This window comes from Tachysurus vachellii, chromosome 11 (genome assembly GCF_030014155.1).
Source record: "Tachysurus vachellii isolate PV-2020 chromosome 11, HZAU_Pvac_v1, whole genome shotgun sequence".
Classification (NCBI taxonomy): domain Eukaryota; kingdom Metazoa; phylum Chordata; class Actinopteri; order Siluriformes; family Bagridae; genus Tachysurus; species Tachysurus vachellii.
In genome coordinates this window covers 15178399-15195073 of record NC_083470.1, presented here as the reverse complement: position 1 = coordinate 15195073, position 16675 = coordinate 15178399, and the positions used below count along the sequence as shown (strand labels likewise).

General features: G+C 38.1%; 1 protein-coding gene across 6 annotated transcripts in view; it reads left to right on the top strand.

Moving 5' to 3' along the window:
• Positions 1-576: 576 nt before the first annotated feature.
• LOC132853504 (citron Rho-interacting kinase) overlaps positions 577-16675 on the top strand; it is a 53494-nt gene continuing 37395 nt past the window's right edge. For 4 of the 6 annotated variants that reach the window (XM_060881303.1, XM_060881304.1, XM_060881302.1 and 1 more), the window contains exons 1-11: positions 577-790; positions 8757-8844; positions 10378-10560; positions 10657-10776; positions 13608-13778; positions 13915-13968; positions 14092-14145; positions 14283-14423; positions 14704-14829; positions 15244-15339; positions 15937-16053. In XM_060881303.1, coding sequence (XP_060737286.1) covers positions 10411-10560; positions 10657-10776; positions 13608-13778; positions 13915-13968; positions 14092-14145; positions 14283-14423; positions 14704-14829; positions 15244-15339; positions 15937-16053 — 1029 coding nt within the window. In that variant the 5' untranslated portion in view covers positions 577-790; positions 8757-8844; positions 10378-10410. Of the gene's footprint in view, positions 791-8756; positions 8845-10236; positions 10561-10656; positions 10777-13607; positions 13779-13914; positions 13969-14091; positions 14146-14282; positions 14424-14703; positions 14830-15243; positions 15340-15936; positions 16054-16675 lie in introns of those variants that run through there. The other 2 variants (XM_060881300.1, XM_060881301.1) reach the window with 2 other exon arrangements.

Below are 16675 nucleotides of genomic sequence, written 5' to 3'. Positions count from 1 at the left end.
TAATTTATTCAACTTATTACATGCTCAAAATCAATCTGTCCATTCCTCTCTGACCACACCAATCAACAAGGCATTTTCACCCATAGAACTGTTGCTCACTCTTTTTTTGCATTACTGCATGAATGTACATGTGTACAAAATAAGGGTGTATAAAATAAGTCTATTAAAATGCATACCAGTTTAATAAAGATCCAGGCCATTTTATAAATGTTTTATACAATGAGGGTCATCAGAGAAGAAACCTGTCTAAGGCACCTTTAAATGGGTTCATAATTACAGTATGATGGTATGACAAGGCCTCGCTTTTATCAGTGGGAAATGGCATAATGCTAACTTTCTATCTCTAAAAAGAGATTCCTGTTGAGATAGCAATAAACAGATATCACTGAGTTTAGGCAATGACTCAGTTGCTATGTAGAGCTACTGCAGTGACAGAGAAAGAGAGAGAGAGAGGGAGAGAGAGAGACAGAGAGATTGAGAGAGAGAGAGAGAGAGAGAGAGAGAGAGAGAGAGAGAGGGGGAGAGAGCGAACACACTATAAGAGTACAAGGGAGAGAGGGAGCGCTTTACCCAGCTCACCGTGCAAGAGCGTATATCTGAGCTGTTTCTGAGTGTGATTGCTGCTCTTCTCTAGGTTGCTGTTTATACTCTGCTCTGAAGATGACTTCCCTGAATGCATCCAGACACATAAACCCATCTCACTGTCTATGGACCTCCAAGCTGCCACACCACTGGGCATCCTTCCTAAGGACCTGTCCTCTCTGAAGTGGAACCTCAGTCACTAGGCTTGGTAAGTGAGTACAAAATGGAAAATAGACTGTCTGACTACAAGGCACAATTGAATTAACAATTGACAGATGCACAAAGATTGCTTTGATTTCCAAGTGTACTGTTCATGTATGGATGTCTGCATGAGAGAGAGAGATAGATAGATAGATAGAGAGAGAGAGAGAGAGAGAGAGAGAGAGAGAGAGAGAGAGAGAGAGAGAGAGAGAGAGCATGTATATTTTCTCCAGTGTAGCAAACACAGTCATTATTGCCACTTAAAAGATCAGAATTCACATGAGCTGACTGGTATAAAAAAAGTTATGATTGATAAGCGAAGTGAAATTGTGTCTTATTAGCAGTTGTAGGTTTTCCCATTTGCTTAATTGATGTCAAATACAGTAAAATCGCTTATGCTTTTTAGGACATCTGAATTTTGTGTGAGATCAAATTGTTGCAGCTGGTACCTTACCCAGAGGCAGAAAAGACATGCTTGCAGTGCTGGAGAGTGTTAGAAGTCATTATATTTCACTCTGAAACAAATAACTTCTAACATTGATTTTTTTCTTTTTTTTTTGTCATTTTTAAATGGTATTAAAAGGTATTTACAAACATTTACTTACAAATTGTAGCTGGAAGTGTGTGCTGTAATGGCTGGATGCCCATGTATGCTGAGATAGAAAAGTACTATGTGGGTGTAGAAGCATACATCAGAAAACGAGCAGAACGAAGAGCTAAGATGGTGGATGAGACATATTTCTATGGAAACAGGATCTCCAGCCCCCCAACCTTCATGGAATTTCTTAATATAGTTAAAGGTAAAGAGACAAGATGCAGCAGATATGAACATAGCAACAAACAGATCTTACAAAGATGCCCACCCTCCACAAATCTTCTACCTCACCCCGAAACAGCACCCCCCCCCCCACCTCCCCCGCACCACCCCCGCACCCCAACAAACATGCACACAGCACGAATAGCACTTATGTAATGGCAGCGGCTGACCAATGAAAGTGCAGTATGAAAATCACAGAAGCAAAGTTAATACTTAGTGTACTTTTGGTGTTTGTGTAAGACTCACATTGGTGTCAAGCTACTCACATACTCTGCACCTCTTTTACTCTAAACAGAGAAATGCTTGCTAAGTCATCTTACTTGATCAATGCGGCTAGTTTAACATTTTTTAAATTCATTTTAAACTTAGTGCATTTCAACTTTGCAAGCAAAAGAGTGTGCATTAGTTGTCATAGCGTAAAAATGTGTTAGATGTAGCCTTACAGAAGATTTAGGCAGGCTGGCATTTCCACTGCGCCACATGTTAATAGGCATCTTAATAGGAGTCGTGAGCAGTTTGCAGCTTTCAGTAATCCCCGACTTTTCTTAAACAGCCCGTTTTGGAAAAAACGTCTCCTCTCCCATATATAAGACTCGTGTGAAAACACACATTTATTTGTTATGTCCATCACTAAGGTCCTTTTCCTGGAGTCGTGACAAGTGCGCGTGACGCATCGTGACCATGGCTACGGTCGATGGACAAGCGTGAACCACAAAACACGCAGGATGAATATATGAGAGGCCATTAGGGTCAAATCCAATAATTTTTCGAATTATGTGAAATATGCTTTCCATGGTAACACGTTTAATGTCCACAACGTGTGTACAGTGATTTTGTTCAATTCAGTTTATTGTTTAGCACTTTCAACAACGGACGGTCAAAAAGCAGCTTTACAGGGAAATATAAATTCAGGATATACATTTTACATGTACATTTATCCCTATTGAGGAAGCCAGAGGTGACAATGGCAAGGAAAACTCCCTAAACTGATGTTAGGAACAACCAGACTCTGGAGCCCATTCTTATCTGGGAGACACCAGATATTGCAGCTCTAAAACTATTTCTGTTCAATAACTGTATTATATGGTCAAACAGGCAGTTGAGTAACCAGAAGATTCATTCTATTTATAACATCAAGTCTGTCTTGTTAAAGTTATCAACAGCTGTTGAGTGAAAAACTGTCATGGCAATTGCAGTCCAAAGCCATCTTCATGGTTTCTGAGTGATACTATGCACAGCAATCCCATGTATCTCCAGGTTGTCATGTATGCTCAGCAAAACTCAAAGTCATGAGACTCCACCCAGAAGTAGGGCATCAGAATAGATCTGGCAGCTCCACAGAGCAGAAGTGGTCGGTGACATGTAATGATCATGTAATAGCTAAGGACAAAGTTCATTGCAAAAAGGGACTCTGGTAGACTAGGACTCTGGCAAGACTAGCTATTACAGCATAACTAAAAGGGAGAGCCAGAACGTCACACGGACATGAAGGTGCCCTCTAATGTCAACAAAACAGACTGAACATGTAAAGGTGGAGAGGGTGACAGCATCCAAACATCCCAGTTTGCCAAAACACTCTATGTTCATGAATCCATATTATATTTCTTATCTTAGCAATACTACTGAGATGAAAGAAGGTTATCCTAGTAATTTTATCTACATGTGCTTCAAATGAAAGACTGGAGACAATAATCACACCAAGATCTTTTACTGCTGCACATGATGAAACAGAGACCATCAGGAGTTGTAACCAGAGAGCTTACTTCTGGCTGCATGTGGTTCTAGAACAAGTAATTTTGTTTTGTCAGAATTAAGTAGGAGGAAGTTAATAAGCTTTCACTGTCTGATCACCTAATCTTTATTAAGCTGGTAACTTTCATCTGGCTTTGCTGAACTGTGTTGTTATCAGCATAACTATGGAAGCTGATAACAGTCAGTTAAATAAGACTTAATCTTATATTTGTCATAGGTGCATCTGTACTAGCATATGAATCATGTTTTTCCATTGTTTATACAGTGCCTGTGGCAGTGGAAACAAAAACTTAGGTACTGGTGGGTATTTGTGTGCACCAGCAGCACACATACACAAAGGATATGCTCTGATGATTTAGCATATTATATCTGAGAACTATGGATGATAAAAACATCAGGAGCATCAATTTCAATGGGCAAGGAAAAGCTTTACAATTTAATGTTTTACCTTTCAGAAGGTGCATGCAATGTCATAGACTGCTCTGATGGCTATTGGCACACAGCGTGACATAGTCTGTTCTGAGGGCCACCAGATCTTGCCATACAGTATGTGGATGACTGTCCCTTGCATACCTGATGAAGTCCACATGCCCTTCAGCATGTTATGGGCCATTCATACTCTATTGTTCCAAGCTAGCACTTTTCCAGTTGTTATTCTTAACAGAGCCGGACAGCCTCCTGGGGAAGGTTTTTTGGCCCAGGACTGGCCTCACCACCTGTTATTTACCTTTCTTGCTGTTCTTGTTCTACAGCAGTGGTCTTCATCCTTTGCGCTAAAATCATGTTGGTGGTCAAAATTTTAACTGAGAACTAACACAGTACTTGATGTCAAAAGTAACTAAAAGGCTTAAGGGCAATAATTTTTAAAGCAGCTTTAGCTCACTCAGTGGGTTTTATTTTTAAGCCTCACTAGGCTTTTAAAATGTATTTTAATTCTTGAATTCTCTTCTGTTGTATTTTGCTCATATAAATGAATCTTTAAATTTTGAAGGGGTAATTGGTGTGATGGGGCTCCTATCTGCTCTGTGCTAAAGCCTGCTGACATATCAGACATTCAGTCATTTCTTTCACTACTGTAGTAAAGAAAGTTTATTTCTCATTAGGCATGGAAATGTTACATATTTGCCAACTTTACTTTGCTTTGGAATGGTTTTTTAGAATATGATTTTTTAGAATATGAATCTTACTAATAGCAATTTCAAAACTGTAAAATGAAAATTTTACACTTTTAAAAAAATATATATTTATTGTGATGTATATATTATTTAAATATAAAGCACTCATATTAAAATACCTTTTGTCAGCATCCAAACACCATTGAGTATTTTTGAGTAGTCAGTATATACAGTATTTGACAGCTTCTCAGGTTCATCTAAATCTTACCACTCTCTAAACAGTTATAATGCTAACATACACATACTGTACACAACAGTTCGTGTGTCCATCCTGAAACTCTGTTTAAGTCAGGAACTCCCAAACTATAGGTTGTGACAGTATGTGGAGTCTCTTGCTTTCCTCTTTTTGTTTCATTCATTTACACAAATTATTAGAAGCATTGAAGTTTGATTTGAGATATAGCAAGAATAAGCATAATACGAATTACACTGTTAAACACTGTTAAATGTGTATTTAAGTCATTAAACATCTTACAGTTCAACTTGGAAATCTTAAAATGTTGGAAATGTTAAAAGATTTAAAAAAAAAAATATTTATGTCTCTCTCTCCATCTGAGCTTTGTGTGTTGTAGGTAAGGCTATAAACTAAAAAAACTTTAGTGTAAATATTAGATTGTTGCAGATATGTTAATTTTTTCAAATATTTAGTACCAAATGTGAAATTAAAAAAGTCCATGCCATACCCTGGGTGCCAGTTGATTGATTCCATGGATTTTGAGCAAAATAGAGAAATATATGTCAGTATTTCTTGTTTTGTATCGAAAGGTTATTGTGTTAGGAAATGTGTAAGTATTTCAGTAAAGATTTAATTTTTTTTGTGTTTTTCAGTGATTAGTCTTAGTTTTAATTCACATGAGCTGTAAAGATTATTGCTAAATGTAACAACATTCTAAATATAGCTCAAACCAGCAACTGAATAGTCTTTATTTCCATCTAATTGTTTGTTTTATTGTAAATATTTATGCTTTCTAATTATTTTTTATAACTTTTGTTTCTTATATTTATATACTTCTCTATTATTGCTATGCACCAACACACCAAGACAAATTCCTGTACATGTAAACCCTGCCTGGCACTAAACCTTATTCTGATTCTGATTCTGATTAATGACTAATTTAGAACCAGGTTAAGCACGCGCACACACGCGCACATACGAGCACACACACGCACACACGCCCACACACATGCACATACATGCACACCTGACTAAAAAACACAAATTGAGGGAACTAGAAATCATTTGAGAAGTGAAATTAGCAAACTCAGAATAGGTTTCTAAATATTTGAAAACAGGGGGGCACTGTGGCTTAGTGGTTAGCACGTTCGCCTCACACCTCCAGGGTCGGGGTTCGATTCCCGCCTCCACCTTGTGTGTGTGGAGTTTGCATGTTCTCCCTCCGGGTACTCCAGTTTCCTCCCCCGGTCCAAAGACATGCATGGTAGGTTGATTGGCATCTCTGGAAAAAATTGTTCCTAGTGTGTGATTGCGTGAGTGAATGAGAGTGTGTGTGTGCCCTGCGATGGGTTGGCACTCCGTCCAGGGTGTATCCTGCCTTGATGCCTGATGACGCCTGAGATAGGCACAGGCTCCCCGTGACCCGAGGTAGTTCGGATAAGCGGTAGAAAATGAATGAATGAATGAATGAATATTTGAAAACTGAATTACTGAATACTGAGTAGCATCACAGCTGTAAAAACTTTTATCTCTCCAGTGGCAAATCTATTTCACTTTTAACATAAAAACTAGTGTAAATAAAGGCTTTATTTAATGTGTGACAGGCAAGTATTTTTTATTAGCATAAATTTTGGGGAAATTTTAAATGCTTAGATTTGTTTCGTAGGTTTAAATTTTTCAGTTGTATGATTTGATATTTCAGTAATCAAACATAAAAAGTATTTTATGATTTTACTTACTTTTATTAATGATTCCATGAAAAACTTATTCATCATTCATTCATTCATCTTCTACCGCTTATCCGAACTACCTCGGGTAACGGGGAGCCTGTGCCTATCTCAGGTGTCATTGGTAGGATACACCCTGGACAGAGTGCCAACCCATCGCAGGGCACACACACACTCATTCACTCACGCAATCACACACTAGGGACAATTTTCCAGAGATGCCAATCAACGTACCATGCATGTCTTTGGACCGGAGTACCCAGAGGAAACCCCCGAGGCACGGGGAGAACATGCAAACTCCACACACACAAGATGGAGGCGGGAATCGAACCCTGACCCTGGAGGTGTGAGGCGAACGTGCTAACCACTAAGCCACCGTGCCCCCCTTGAAAAAACTTATCATACCTGATTTTATTTCTAAATTAATAATATTCATTCATTCATTCATTCATTCATTTTCTACCGCTTATCCGAACTATCTCGGGTCACGGGGAGCCTGTGACTATCTCAGGTGTCATTGGGCATCAAGGCAGGATACACCCTGGACGGAGTGCCAACCCATCGCAGGGCACACACACTCTCATTCACTCATGCACTCACACACTATGGACAATTTTTCCAGAGATGCCGGGGGAGGAAACCGGAGTACCCGGAGGAAACCCCCGAGGCACGGGGAGAACATGCAAACTCCACACACACAAGGCGGAGGCGGGAAATTAATAATATATAAATAAAATTAATTACACTTCACGGATGATGATGATGATGATGATGATGATGATGATGATGATTATTATTATTGTTATTATTATTATTGTTATTATTATTACAACCAGTATTAATTTCAACTCATGTGTTATCATGACTGAATTGCAAAAGTTCTTGAATTTGACTGCACCATATAATAAGAATTGTGACATATCTTACTTGTGTTGTCTAGATTGGATAGTGTGTTGTTTGAAAGCAAACAAACAAGAGAAGAAGATGAGGCCTATAGCCAGCTCAAAGATTCACTCTTGTCATGGGTTTTTAAATCTTACTGGCTAATCCAGCCAACTAGAGGTTTCAGCCAATCCCAAATTATCTTTTAGGACAGGCTTTTAGGATTTGTTCTCCCCCTCTTACTAATTTGCATGTCACACATTGGGTTACATGCCTTCCATTTTCCCACTTTTATTTAGGGATATTTGGTCCATGTTCTTGTGATTACAGTAGGTGTTCACCAACATTCTGGAAAAGTGAAATCCTGTTTCCAGAGACCAGACATACTTTTGTTAGGACAATTAACCCTCGAGGTATAAGATAGATAAAGCATTTTAGTTATGAGCATGTGACAGCATCAACTTGAAATGCCTAATTTTCCCAATTGCAGGGAAATAACCCTCAGAGTGTAATTTATTTTTCACAACTGCCTTTTAAAGGGGCTGCAAGGGGCTGTAAAAGTTCAACAATTCACATGTTTTGAATAAATTTATTTAATACATTTTTATAGCGCAGCTGAGTGCATCAACAAACAATATTCTTTGACAATGCAGATAACCCTCCTAACCCTAGGAGTAGAGAACAATCCTTCCACATTTCTCATGTCCATTCTTTTAATATCTCCTCTTTTACGAATGCTAATTTTCTCTCCCTCATTCTCTCTCTCAGTTTCAACCACAACAAATGGCATGTATCTTAAGTGCATGCCTAATACCAAAAGTGACAAATGCTTTGTATTTTTAATAGGAATCAGGAAATATTTCACCTTCCATTTGTTGGATAGCCTTTCTCCACAAATTATTATATTTATATTAGTTATCTTCTTATTTTTATCCAAATAAACATTTGTACAATTTGAAACTATTTGGAATTCTGCCTTGGAAAACTTTACTATGTTCTTGAAATGACTTTTATTAGCCTCTTTGGTTAATGATGTTGTACAATGCGTTATAATGATTATTCTAATTATAATAAGATTATCATCTTATTACACACACACATAAATACAGTATATTTTACATAACTAAATAAGTGGAAAGTATACATAATTTAGTGTTGTTTTCCAACAATTTTTTTTTGTGTTTTTTGGTTCCTGCGTGTTTAAATTGTTTTATCATTTAGATGTATATATGGCTACATGCAGCCATATATATTGTCCAGTCCAGTGATTAGTGATCCTCTGCAGTGGTCAAATCATTCTTCAGAGTCCCCAAATGGTCCACAATTTTTACTTTATCCCAACTCATAAGGACAGAGATGTGAACCTCTTGGGGGCCCAAAGGACTGGTTTGAGAAGCACAGATTTATGGCATATATGTTTTCATACCTCCTCTTGTTCTTTAAAGGGCAAGAACTGCACTCCTTTTAGGCCAACAGCATCACAAGAGAAAAAACATTTCAGCTCCCTACCTGCACCAAGAAATATATTTGAAGGTAGCTATTATAATTGCTGTACAGTGCATTCAGAAAGTATTCAGACCCCCCTTCACGTTTTTTTCACTTTTTTTAGGTTGTACTACAATCATTCAAATTCTTATTTTTTTCCTCATTAATCTACACTCTGTACCCCATAATGCCAAATTAAGGTAATCTACATTCATTCATCTTCTACCGCTTATCCAAACTACTGTACCTCGGGTCACGGGGAGCCTGTGCCTATCTCAGGCGTCATCGGGCATCAAGGCAGGATACACCCTGGACGGAGTGCTAACCCATCGCAGGGCACACACACACTCATTCACTCACGCAATCACACACTGGGGACAATTTTTCCAGAGATGAAAATCAACCTACCATGCATGTCTTTGGACCGGGGGAGGAAACCGGAGTACCCGGAGGAAACCCCCGAGGCACGGGGAGAACATGCAAACTCCACACACACAAGGTGGAGGCGGGAATCGAACCCCGACCCTGGAGGTGTGAGGCGAACGTGCTAACCACTAAGCCACCGTGCCCCCCCAGGGAATCTACAAATGACTGTAAATTGATTAAAAAGAAAAAAAAAATCACCTGGTAAATTAAATTGATTGGACATGATTTGAAAGGGCACACACATCTTTATGAAAGCCCTCACAGCTGACATTGCATATCAGAGCAGAAACCTAACCATGATCCTTGCAAGGCACAGATCGGGGGGAAGTCTACAAAAAAAATGTAAAAAAAAAAATGTAAAAGTTGCTCACATCCAGGACTCTTTCAATCGAGGGAGAAGGGCCTTAGTAAGAGAGGTGACCAAGAACTTGATGGTCTGACTGAGCTCCAGAGATCCTGTGTGGAGATGGGACAAACGTCCAGAAGGAAAGCCATCACCGATCTGGGCTGAACTTTTTGAACAATTGAACAATCTGAACAATTTTTTCAAAATTGAACTGTTTGGCCTCAATTTTAAAAGTTATGTCTGGAGAAATCAAAACAACACTCATCACCTGCCCAATACATACCAACAGTGAAGCATGGTGGTGGCAGCATCATGCTGTGGGGGTGTTCTCTAGCAGCAGGGACTGGGAAACCGGTCAGGGTTGAGGAAAGGCTAAATGGAGCAAAGTACAGTGATATAAAACCTGTTTCACAGCTCTCAGGACCTCTGACTGGGCTGACGTTCCCCTTCCAACATGACAACAGACAATTCTGTGAACTACTGTATGCTAGAGCCCTGACTTGAACCCTATTGTACATCTCTGGAGAGACCTGGAAATGGCTGTTCACTGACCATCCCCATTCAACCTGAAAAAGCTTGTGGTGATTTGCAAAAAAGAATGTCAGAAAATCCTCAAATCCATGTGTGCATAGCTTGTTGTGTCATTCCCAAACAGACTTTACCTTATGGGTTAGTGCAGTGAGTGTAGATTAATGAGAAATAAGTATCAGGCTGCATTGTGACAAACTTGATAAAAAAAATGAAGCAGGTCTGAATACTTTATGGATTCACTATATATACAGTTTATATATGTATATGTATCTTCCTAGTGCAGTGGTATGCATTCTTGCTTGTGAAGGCTTATGAAGATGGAGCAGGAGATTTCTAAAGTGCAGAGGACAATGTCTGACTTGGAGTCAGTCCTACAGCAGAAGGATGTTGAACTGAAAGCTTCTGAGACCCAGCGAAGCATCCTGGAACAGGATCTGGCGACCTATATCACAGAGTGCAGTGTAGGTTTATATATAAACAAATTATGCATAACCTATCCTTTTAAAATCATATGGTATTGTATATCAATCTTGAACATTTAAATGTTTTCTGTGTAGAGTTTGAAGCGTAGTTTGGAGCAGGCACGTATGGAGGTCTCTCAGGAGGATGATAAAGCTCTGCAGCTGCTCCACAACATCCGTGAGCAGAGCAATAAACTGCAGGAGATTAAAGAACAGGTACAGAAAGACTTAAGACATAATCCTCATACCGTTTAAACACATTTACGGTGATCTTCAGTGACTGCTTCTCCGGGGTTCATCAGTGTTCAGCTTTCATATATCGCAAAATAATGATCTTAGCTTATCTGGAGCTACTGGTGAGTGTGTTTAGGTTCTGAAGTTAGGTGGAGATGATGCATGCCAGTGTTTCACAACTCTCGACTCACCAGGTGGTAGATGTTTTAGTCTTATCCAGCTCTGTCTAGAAATACAGTAGGATGAATAATCAAAAATTAATAATAATGGCTTATTGTAATCTTGTGACAGGAAATATCAAATTGATTTAACTATATTCAATATATAGACCAACTATTTTCAGTAGGTCACATTGTATGCAATATTCATCACATGCAGGGTTGCTATAAAGAGATATGGTAGAGATGATCCTAAAACAAATAAACAGGGCATACAAAAAAATTAAATTGTCATGAAAACCTTGTTTGGCAGATGGTGATAGTGTATTAACCTACAGTACATGTATCAGGGATGAAAGACCTTCTGCTGGTGTTATGGCTGCATGATATTAGCCTCTTACAGTATATGTAATTGGGTAAAATGTGAAAGTTTAGACTATATGCATTGGTTAGAGCTATTAACTTTGGAGTATGTTGGACCCATTGTCATTAGCTTACACCGTGTGTGTTTTTTTTTTACATTGGTGTCAGCTTCCTGTTATGCATGTGTTAATTAAATACACACCAGGCGCAACACATTTCTTCCTGCATCAGATTTAATGGCGCATGGCACAGACTGAGAACTTTACAAATGCTCATGTAATGTTATGTACTGAAGCTATGGCTTCCAAGCAAAATGAGCCCATGCTGTGCTGCAATCTTACTTCAATTTCATTCTTACATTTTACTCTAGGGAATACTAGCACACAGGGTACACAGAGTGTTAGTATAATCTGTGTTAATCCATTATTATTACATGTGCATTATAAGGTGTGGGCTAAAAATAATAATAAAAAAACTGCTCTTAGGCAAAATTCTGTTCCTTCAACTCTCTGTGCATTTTCACTCTGGTTTCCATGGCAACCAAAAATGGTAGCCAGGATTGAAGAGTGTGCAGATGAGTGAGGAGGCAGGCATGGCATGCTGGTAAAAGAGCTTCAATTAGTTGTTCTCAGCATTTCAGATAGATTAACAATTTACCTCCTGTACTTATAAAGACATCTGATGACAGAGATTTTTTTTATCCTCTCCCAGTCTTATTTCTGTTTCAAACATTGAACGGAGTAAGTGTTTTGTGTAATGTTTTTAACTGTGTGTGAAGGAAAACTGCAGCAGAGTCTGATCCTGCTACCAGTTTTAAGCATCTGTGAAGTGTTTGACTGTGTCGGTGACTGTGTTTTGCAAGGTTAATATGCAATACTTGCAATGTATTGTAATTATTGGATTTGTTTATTTTTAGATAGTTTGTTAGACTGAAGTTGTTTGGACAGCAGAGCAATTATCTTGAATTTGATAATTAAATGTTCATGTCAGATGAGAGGATTTACTTAACCAGACTATGTTGACTCACTGTGTATAGACCAACAGTTTGGTTCATATTATAGTCTTCAGCAAAATGTCTAACATTTCATTTTTCTGTTTGCCTATTATTATAACTTTGTTACCATAAACTGTTCTGCTGTTCCTTTAACATTTGAATTCCTGTGATATTCAATTCTGTAGTTTAAAGATTTTATTATTAAGAACAATTCACGATTTTTATTTATTATGTGTCAATTTTACACCCATATATTCTAATTCAATTAAATAATTAAAGATTTTAACAATTCACATTGTCTTGAAGCAGCTTTACATATGTATAGAAACAGAATTAAAATTTTAAATTAAGTTGCTATATATCTCTAACATTATCCCTAATGAACGAGCCAGAGGCAACGGTGGCCAGGAAGTGAGTTGATATGAGGAAGAAACCTTGTGAGGAACCAGGCTCAGTAACCAATCCTCATTTGGTTGACTCTAAACAGTAAATAATGCTTCCTGAGATGTAATCCCACCACTCCACAGCCGACAGCATCCAGACATCCCAATTCACCAAACACGCTATGCTCATGAACCCTCTACTGTTCTGATCTGCACCTTTACCTAAGAAAAGCTTAAACACTGCCTGGACTTAAACTCTGAGACTGTGTCTGAGTCCTGAGCACTAATTGGAAGGCTGTTCCATAACTGTGGGACTCTGTTAGAAAAGGCTCTGCCCCCTGCTGTAGCCTTTAGTACTTGAGGTACTACCAAATAGCCTGAACCTTTTGATTGAATGGACAATGGATTGAATCAACAGATCTTAAAAAAATAAATAAATAAATATCTGTCAGGTGCATTAATAATAGTATATTATGATCAATTCAAAATTTGACTGGGAGCCAATGCAGTGTGGATAAGATAGGAGTGATTTGTTCATATTTTCTAGTTAGGACTCTAGCTTCTGCATTGTGGACTAACTGGAACTTGTTTATGCTTCTACTGGAACATCTAGACAGTAAAGCAATACAATAATATAACCTACAGTTAACAAAGGCATGAACTAATGTTTCTGCATCATGTAATTCTGCATCATAATTATTATTATTATTATTATTATTATTGTTGTTGTTGTTGTTGTTGTTGTTGTTTTCTTCCTGATGCACTACAGTACCTTTTTCACAGTATCCTTCTGTCTCTCTATATACTCTTAATCCACAGGGAATCCACTGGCTGGCTTTGTTTTTTCCTTTTGTCTTCTGCAGTGTTTCTATTCTTTTTAAAACCATTAGTGCTGGAATTGTCTTTTTACTACAGGAGTATCATGCTCAGCTGGAAGAGATGCGAGTGTCCATTCGTCAGTTGGAGGAGAACCTCTCTGCTGCTCGCCGTCGCAGCGACTTATATGAGTCTGAGTTGAAAGAGTCACGGCAGACTAGTGAGGAGCTAAAAAGGAAAGCAGCAGACTACCAACAGAAAATCCAGAAGGTCAGATAAGATGCCATAGGGTGGGGTTAGAAATACACACACGTAATACAAAACAAATACACAGAAGCTGACTTATAGTTACTTGATTATGAAGAGAGTATACCCTCCAATGTCACATGGTATAAATGTTTTACAGGCCAAAGAACAAGGCAAGGCTGAGATGGAGGAGCTCTTAACTAAACTGCAGAAGGTTTTTCAAATCTTTTCTCAGTGTAATAGGGCATTGTGTTGAGTTGAATGTTTTCCTGGACTTTAAAGTGTGTAAACACATCTGTAAAAATAAATCTGGATTTATATTTTCTTATTTACTTAGACCAATGAAGAGCAACAAGCAAAGCTTGAGGAGCTTCAGGACAAACTAGACAAGGTGCTGATAATAACCTTCATGTCAGAATTTACAGTCAACTATTCTGTAGCTTATTTTGTAATTGTATATTACTGTTGAACTGTTGAAAAATAATTCTTTCAGGCAGAGATTCTGTCACTCTATATAATCTCTCTTAGGCAGTAAAAGCGAGTACTGAGGCCACAGAACTCCTGCAGAATGTTCGTCAGGCTAAAGAGCGCCTTGAGCGGGATGTGACACGTCTTCAGACCAGAGAAGACTCCACTGACAGCCTGCGCAGGCGCTTGCGTGAGACAGAGGTTAGATATATGAAAACAAGCTGTTTAACTGAGTGAGCAGACATAAGGTGGTATCTGTAGTATATATATATTTATAAACACATGCATTTTTTGGATATTTTATTTTATTGTTCTTTAAACAATACACTCAAACATTAAGAGTACAAATATAGAAATCTCAGGAACGATTGAAATGTATCTGATTTTTGAAGGTGTGAAAACATGAATAACCCTATAGTGCATATGAACTAGTCTCTTTTTCAATGGTCATGCACCATTCATGGGTTGTATGATGGAGCAGGATGGCAGAAAGACCCTGGAGAATCAAGTAAAGAGACTGGAGATTGTGGAGCGCAGGGAGAGCAAACTTAAAGAGGACATCCAGACCAAATCACAGCAGATACAACAGATGGCCGACAAAATCATGGTAAGGGACAGCAGGTCACCTACTGATACACAAGCACACACATATTTTTGGTCTCTTCTGGCTGACTGAACAGTGGCTCCTACTGCACCTAGCATGTTCCCTGCACCTGTCTCAGTTTCAGAAGCAACAGACTACAAGCAATGATTGTGTTTATCTTTTAGATTGTGTTGCTACACTAATTGCTCAAAAGTATTTGATGCCATAATATATAGCAATAGTATGAAATACAGACATAAAATGTGATCAATGTTTAATGTTCAGTGATGTAGTCAGCAATTAAATCTGTAAAATCTGTAAAAAAAAATAATACTTATAGAGAATCATTTTTAGCCCCTGGAGGGATTGGGGAGCTATCATACCACTATTGGTCATAACCTGTTTACACAGTGGAATTAATGTCTCTTGTGCTAACAGGAACTGGAGGAGAACTTACGCGAAACACATGCCACAGCCCAGCGTATGGAGACTCATCTGGAGCAGAAAGAGAAACTATATGAGGATAAGATCAAGGTGGTATATTAGCAAAAATTACTTTCACTGTGAATTTGGCAGTGCCTTGCATGAATACTCATCCCTTGAACTTCTACATTTTGTAATGTTACACCCTGGAACTTTCATGGACTTAGTTGGGATTTCCATAAGTCACATAATTAGCTGAATAGAGCTAACGTGTACAATCAAAGTGTCATCTGCTTTCAAAATAAATAGATATATATTATATATTAATATATTATATATTAGCATATATATTAAACTATATTAAATATATAGTTTATATTGACCATGTGGAGTAAATGCTTATACAATCAACAGATATCTTTTTCTTATCTATTTTTTGCCTAATTATCCCTTTTTCCTATAAAATTGTATAATTCAAATGCTGATTACATTCATTTCATGTCTAGCTTTTAGAAAATGTCTAAAGGTTCACTGTATATAACTAATAAAAGCATTTTGTTTACATGTAGTATAAGGACTATATTCCAGTGGAATATGTTGTACAATATACATTTGCATTTCCAGCATCAAAAGTGATCTGGTATATATTCTGAAACAGTACTTTAGCACATTGTATGAGACACACTTTCTGTACATTATGTTAACAAGGTTTTGGAGACCCAAATGAGGCTAGACTTGGCTGATAAAGAGCTCCTGGAATCAAAACAGGACATATATGAAGGGGAAGCTCGGGAGAAAAGCAAACTGATCAGTGAACAGGCAGCGGTAAGACCACCATAAAATTTGTGATGATTTCACAATTGTGATATGATAAATGTGATAGTAGTATGTAGCTGTATCATGTACGGCAGAGGAGATGCAGTATTTTATTTTAAAGGGTTCCAAACAAATACAAAATGTGAGTCAATAGATAATGAGGTCAGGTGATGTACAAAGAGAGAGGATATTAAAAAAAACAGGAACAAGGTAACAGAAGGCACAAATAGCTACATAAATACCACAGAATTTCTCAATAGCAATTGTGTGGGAGAATCAAAGACAAGAATCAAAACAAAATACACATGGTAGCATAAATAAACATGTCACAACATAAAAGTGTACACGTCACAGCACTTTGTCAAGGGGGAAATACCTAACAGGTCTCATACCTGACAGGCCTCTCAGCACCTACAAACACTGCCCCCTGTGATCCATGCAACACCCAAGGTCCTGAGGCAAGCATACTCCGTCATGTTTTCTTTTTATAATTAAACTATTAAGCAGACATAGGGCATCTAATTGTAATTTACTAGAATGTCTAGGTCTCAATGTTAGTCTTTCACCACAAATGTGCTTTGTCCTTGTTATAATTTACAGGCCTCCCTCTTCAGATAACAGCTTTTATGAA